General features: G+C 39.4%; 1 protein-coding gene across 7 annotated transcripts in view; it reads left to right on the top strand.

Annotated features, from left to right (window-relative positions):
- arhgap9 (Rho GTPase activating protein 9) overlaps positions 1 to 3,652 on the top strand; it is a 41,748-nt gene extending 38,096 nt beyond the window's left edge. For all 7 annotated transcript variants that reach the window (XM_023412870.2, XM_023412872.2, XM_087175756.1 and 4 more), the window contains one exon: positions 1,101 to 3,652. In XM_023412870.2, the coding sequence (XP_023268638.1) occupies positions 1,101 to 1,287 (187 nt within the window). In that variant the 3' untranslated portion in view covers positions 1,288 to 3,652. The remainder of the gene's footprint in view (positions 1 to 1,100) is intronic.
- The last annotated feature ends 3,575 nt before the right edge of the window (positions 3,653 to 7,227 follow it).

Below are 7,227 nucleotides of genomic sequence, written 5' to 3'. Positions count from 1 at the left end.
TTTCCTCCTTGCCTCAAAGGTCCCATGGGAGCCTTGTGGTTCGTCTGCTGGAAGGCATACCAACACCACCGCCGCCACCACTGGAACCTCTCTCTTTTCTCTCTCTTCGCCCTCTCCTTCGCTTGTTCCTTTTTTTTTTCTCTCTTCCCTCCCCTCTCTCTCTCTTTTCCTCCTCTCTTTTTAATGTGGAAGTTTTGAGCAATTGCTGGCTGCTTCTGTGGCTTGGTGGGAATGGCATTTTTAGAAGAATGCCTCATGCTGTGGCTTTAACCCATTCCTGAGTCCCCCCAGATCACATACACACACACACACACACACACACACTCTCAAAGACACCAACATACAGTAGGTGGATACAGGCAGTGGACACTTATGTGCATGTACCTACTTTGTAAAATGCAGAAACACAGGCATGAACATGCACGCAAAAACAGGATGTTGATGGCAGATGTACAAATGCTGCTTCTTTTAGTTACTGTCCTGAGTTTGTAAGGATTATAAAGATGTCACATGCTGACCACAGGAATGAAGCTGTATGGCCAGTTAACAGTCATCTGCAATCCCAAAGGTGAACTGAGCGTCTACAGCCATGCTAGGAGCTCTGTGAGGCTGCACTTTGAGCTAAATGCTAACATCACAATGCTAACATGATAATATTAAGCCGGTATTATGTTTACCATGTTCACCGCCTTGGTATTGTGCGTTAGCATGCTAACATTAGCACTTAACACAAAGTAAAGCTGATTCTGATGCGATACCATTAGTTTTGTTGGTGTGTGGGCATAAACCAAATTGTATGGCAAGTCATCAAATTGCTTTTGAAATTAGTCAACTTGTTCGTGGCTCTTGAGGAAGTGTCAGGGGATCACCAAAGTCATTAAGATTCACCCCCTGAAGATCAATTAATGTCTGTGCATAATTTCATGGCAATCCATCTGAGTTGCTGAGATATTTTAATCTGGATCAAAGTGGTGGACTGACTGACATTGGCATCCCTAGAGCTATCTGGCTAAAATTGTTGTTATTTTCATTTTTCATTAGTTTGCTGATATTTGAGATGTTATTTAAAACTGTATGTCTCTCTCTGTCATTCCTTGTAGAGTTTTAGCACATTCAGATACCAACAGAATGACCACACAGAACATCGGCATTGTGTTTGGGCCGACCCTGATGCGCCCGGAGCGGGACAATGGCAACATGGCGGTGAATATGGTTTACCAGAACCAGGCGGTGGAGCTCATCCTCAGCGAATTTGACCACATATTTGGAACGAGAGGCGCCTCTTGATCTTTTCGGACAGGGTGGGTGGGGTGGGGGGGGGGGTTCAAAAGGCTCCTGCAGATCAGAAGAAAGCACAAGTAGTGCAGCATTTGTCCTCTTTGCCTGTTGACTCATATGGTGTAAAATGGATTTCACATCAAAAGATAATTATGGGGTAAAAAGAACCAGGACAGAAAGCTGCTAATCATGACATCTGGCCTCCATATAAAGCCATGTTAAAACAATAATAGTAAAAAAAAGCCAATTTTAGCTGCAATACTTGTGCCTTTGACTGCAAATGTGGAGCCCAGCCCCGGTGTTCTTTTACTGCTCGAACAGACGCCTCCTTGTCACTTGATCAGGATAAATAAAAAGCCATAAAAGTGATAGATCTCCTCCAGCCTGTTCAGATAGCTTTGTCTTAATCAGTTATTTATCAAGGAGTGTGAGGAAGGGTGTGTCTGAGCATAGCACTGAAACAAGACTTAGCAGAACCATCTCACTGTGAAAACACATGCACCAGCACCTCATGCAGGAAGGATGGACAGAACCAACCTGCGGTGTCAGTGTAGGTACACTGTAAATAATGCAAACAAGCAGGAAGCGAGCTGGGCATGTAAATGTGCTCACATCTCCATTGAAGTTATACAGTGTTCAGATGAAGAATTCTCAGGTTCATTTGAGAGAATTATCTTCAAAGATAAAGGCATAATTTCAGTGATGGGATGAATGTGCCAACCGGGCAGCAAATGTTCCTTAGTACCAAATAGAACTTTAGTTGTGTGTGGACCTTCAGAGTTTCCTTTACTGTACAAATCGGGACCTGTCTTCTATTTTTATTAGCGCAAACTTCTCAGATTAAATTAAAAAAAAAAAATGAAGTTGTAAATATGTGATATAGTGTGTGTGTCAACTTGTAGCACTTTGCATACAGTATGTAACCTAAACATTATATATTAGATAAATTCAAACTTGATACATTTGCTTTGAAATGAGCAGTGTGATGTTAAAACATGACTTGGACGTGATTGTTAACTTTCCTGCAATAAAAAAAAAAAAGAAAAAAAGAAAAAAAAAGTGAACAAACTGATTTGATCTATTCTGTTGTATTTGATCAGGATGTGTGTCAGGTTGTCTGTACCGAGCGATGGGTTGCGTGAGAGATAATATAAGTGTGTGGAGGTATGTGGGCCGTGGAGACTCAGCGGGTGGAGGCATCCCCTGTGATTGGTGCAAATGCTGCTTTTAATAACAGAACAAAAGAGGAACTGGAAATGCATATGTTTAAAAAATGTGGATTTTCCCCAGAACCTTCTCACTCTGTCACTCTCTCACTCTGTGGCTTTGGTAATTTTATATTGACTGTGGGTTTGGCAAAAGACAAAAAAGAGCAGAAAAGAGGCACGGTGCGGGGGGGCTCACAGAATTTGCAAAGTTTTATTAGATGTATTTATTCATTTTTATGCTCGTATTATTTCAAGTCATGTGAGTGTGCGAGGAGGGGCCAGAATGATGTGTAGCTGATTGATGGAGAGTCATCTGAACTTTTGATCATTGTGTGCTTGTCCAAGGTCGTTGACACAGAAATATTTTCTACTTAAATAGACAAACTGCGCTTGTTTATTTGATCCGAATGCGTGTGTGCGCATAGTCATCACAGTTATCTACTTTATACATCCGTCATTTTGTACTTTCTCTCTTGTCTTTTGACAGCTGAATGTCCCAGAACCTCCTCATATCAGATATAATGATTCTATTCATTACATTATGTGAAACAAATATCACAGCCTGAAAACCTAAATTCAATCAATATTTCTCAAAGTAGTTTTACAGTATTTGTTTTGTTCATTCTACAAATTCTGAAGCTCAAGGGATATTCCATCAGTAAAAAGGCAGCGTAGTAAACCTTCTGTAGACTGTAGCCCTGTGATGTTTTATTTCACTTCGGTGTGGTGGTGATAATCACTCCCTAAAATTAGAATCAGTCTGTAAGAGACACAATCAAACACTCCACCCTCCTAATCAGCAGTGTGTTGGCAGTGAAAGTCAAACCCAATTACTTTGTGTTTTTGTGCTGCTTTTTTCCGCTTTCTTCTTTTTCTTTTTCTCTCTTTCTTTGACCTTCATTTGACTTCGTACTGATTGTTTTTAAATTGATAAATTTAAAACAATACAAAATATACAAATGTGCCGCTGTATATCCCTGCTGCAGACGAGATTGATAAATTTGCTCCCAACGACAGATTTTTGATGCATGGACTGATGAGAAAAATAGCCCAACATTAGCTCAAAACCTCTTTGCATCTGTAGGTAGTTATATTGTTTGCTGCAACACTGACACAAAAATGTTTTTCAGTATTGAAATTTGTGGAAATAAAAGAATGAGAAGGTTGTGAAATGTTTTTCATCCAAGTAACTTTCAAAACTAATTCAATTTTTATAATCCACGCTTAAATGAACCTCTTTTGAAAGTGTAATTTAACAAATCTGTATGATTTATTCTTGGAGAAAGAAACACAGTCGTTAGGACATAATATGGCTTAAATCTGCCCTTTGTGTTTCTGGACATCACAGCTTTTGTCTTTTGTTTAGTTGTGAACAATTGAGCAAAGAGAAGAGAAGAGAGGAGAGGAGAGAAGTTTGTCTGTGGAGAATTACACTTGATCAATATCTTGCTCAAAGAATAAATTTCAGCAGGAAATTAAAGCTGAATCACCTGATTTCAATGGCAGATTTAAAACATTTAGTCCACCATTAGCTGTTCCTGTATCTGTAATGTTTAAATCCGAGTGAGCTGTAGATCTGTAAATTTAAGTTGGATTTCGATCACATCCTGTTTGATGCTGCTCTTTACATCCTCTCTCTCTCCTTTCATCCTTACCTTTTATTTGCATTCTTGGAAGTTTTATGGTTGTCTAGCTCTTGGGTTTTTGTCTTTGCCTTTAATGTCCTGTGCACTCAGGGCACCCACGACACTTATCAATACCCCAACAAGTCTTTCGACTTAAACAACCATTTAGGTCAGAAAAATGTGCCAGAAGTCAGGTAAGTATTCCTATGGAAGCCCAGTATTCATGTTAAGTGAGTGTTTTGACTTGTCTTTAGGCTCTGTCGTGGGTATCAGACTCTGGAGTCATAAATCTACTGGGCCACATGACAGGTGATGCCACTCTGTTGCCCCGATCAAACGTACATCTAAGCTACATTTAACTCCTTCTCTCACCCAAGCAAAGAGCAGATACATTACATCTACTTGTATCTGTGTAGACTAAACTGCTATAGCTGGCCTTATAGGCAGCATCATCTTCATGTGCTCGGTGGTCCATTTTCCAAACTTATCTAGGATTTGGACCACACCTGTATAAACAAAGGTGGAATGAATGAAAAGACATTTCAGCAAGATAATAGATAGATAGATAGATAGATAGATAGATAGATAGATAGATAGATAGATAGATAGATACTTTATTTATCCCCTAGGGGAAATTCATGTGCCGAATACAATTGCCTTAACCTGGTGGAGGAACAGTTTCTCTACCCAGCAGTGACATACATCCGCAGTTGTGTTCATTCTAAGGCCTGTTTTCTCTGCTACTCTGTTATTACTGGGAATCGAAACTTAAAAATGCTCAGCACCCGGTCTGACAACCTGTTGCTCATGGATGAGACTCGCAGCGTGTTGCAAGTGATACTGATGCTGCTGTCTGACTAAGTCAAGGCAGCTCTCCATTAAATGTCACCTTACTCATGGTCAAGTCCGGGACAAATGTCATAACATCAACGGTTGTTGATGCTACAGTTGACTAAATGATGGGCTGAAGCAAAACTATCTTACCTACGTCACCCGACATGGTTTTATTAGTGTTACGGTTAGCTGATGGTTTACTCAACCTATCATTAACCTAAAGCTGAGCATATCAAATATCAGCAGAGCTGCTCAACCCCTGAATGCCCCAGCCACAGGCACAGCGCAGCCACCTCTGATGAATCATCATGCAAATACAGAGCCACAAAAAAAAAGTTAGTGTAACAAAGCAGTCTGCAGATCAAGTGTGGTGATGGGAAGTGTTTACTGTGATGGGAAACTGAGTGGCCTAGGCCACAGCCGAGCCTCAGAAGTGTTGTTTGTTGGCGGATGTTTCTGTTTACTGTTTAAATCCAAGAAGCCATGGCATTTGATGACTTTAGAGTGATATATTTAAGAGTACACTTTAAAGCCCCTCCTGATGTTACATAACTCAATAATTCTACATATTTAATAGCCTCTAAAACAAAATTACCTTCAACTGTTTATAATTAAGTCTTTGTCCAGCATGTTGTTAAACTTGTAAGGCCTTTATTTTCAGTCTCACAAACTCTGTATCATGAGGTTATAAATAAGAACATTAGAAAACTCAATCAAAAATCAATAAAATGCAAAATGGTGTAAAAATATGTACAATTTTATTACAAATATCCACAAACATGCAAAAAATATATATAAAAAGATAATACAAATGTTGCATCTGTGCCAGTAAAAAATTAAAATACTGCTTAACATAAAAAGGTGTGCAGACATTGAATGAAAGTAAACAGTTTTTTTTTTCTATTTTTTCACACAGAAATAACAGGTAAGGAACTATGCAAGAGTAGGGTGACAGTTGGCATGCCACATATGCATATCTTTGGTGATAAACACACACACACACACACACACACACACACACACACACACACACACACACACACACACACACACACACTACGAACAAGAAGTGACTTTGACACACTGTATGCATGAATGCTACAAGCTTAGTCACACCTCATGCACCACCATCTTATCTCGTCGTACCAAGGCTTTGTCGGCTTACTCACAGTGTCTGAGTACATCTGAGGCACTTTTCACGTTGACTACACTGCAGTCAGAAAGAGGAAGTTAAAAACTGGCGTGTGTGTCCTGAGTCTTGACCCCCTCGCCACACCTCAACAGACAGCCTGAACGTGTGACACATTAATCTTCAAGAAGTGTGAAAATCCGCTGCAGCACATGTAAATTATTACAAGAAATAGCAGACGTTTTAGCATTAAATGAAATAAAGCAGCTCCGTATGATCATTACACAAACAGGGAGACAGTGCAAGTTTTATTTGCTCCCTCAAAGGAAATATAACCCCAAAGACTTTCACCCCTTTTAACCTCCCATACACAAATGCAGAAATGACTGTCCCCCTAGAAAGGCATACAATTAAATAGGTGCAGTCCACTGCTTTTTGCTTATAAAAAATAAATAAACAACCGCCTTCCAGTTCTTCCTCTTTCTTCTGCTCGCTCTAAACACTGAATAGGTTTGCTGATTAATTAAAGCCACAGCACCATAGTTAACCTGAAGAGATGAGTTGGTTTTACCTTGTGATTTCACAGCATGAATAACAAACGTCCTGGCAATGATAACTCCCACTGTATATACTCAAGCACTCACTGGCTTTGGGACAAAATAATAGCTGCATGTGTGTTTGAATTGAAAACATTTTTACAGTTATTGCTAATTCTTAAAATAGAGGTAAATATTTGTAGCAAAATATACCACAGGATATTCAAAAGTGAATGTTCCTCTCACTTATTAAGAGGAATAAATATACTAACTAGGCATCAGGTGATTCTGTTGATATGGCTTCATCTGTAACCTCTAACGTTGATGGCAGGTTAAAGTAACAGTAGATGTTCTTCCTTCCTGCCATCAGTTACACAAACAATTCCTTCAGGACCTGTCTTCCCCACACGCTCACTGGTGTGCATCTACATGTAAACAGTTGAAAGGTTTCAAACAAAGTCTCTGCTTTATGGGTTGTGCAACAGTCAGCAGCAGCTAAGCATATAAAAAGGAAGATTTTTGCAATACCACATCTGGATATGTGACATAACCTCAGATAAGTCAACCCGAATGTTTTAGCTCTCCTGAAAAAAAAAAAAAAAAAAAAAAAAAAAAAA

The sequence above is a fragment of the Seriola lalandi genome, unplaced genomic scaffold, assembly GCF_002814215.2.
Source record: "Seriola lalandi dorsalis isolate HSWRI2012SDOR001 ecotype SW California unplaced genomic scaffold, Sedor1 jcf7180002054488, whole genome shotgun sequence".
Lineage (NCBI taxonomy): Eukaryota > Metazoa > Chordata > Actinopteri > Carangiformes > Carangidae > Seriola > Seriola lalandi.
Note: the sequence above shows the minus strand (reverse complement) of the source record. Positions and strands in the feature narration are given on the sequence as shown.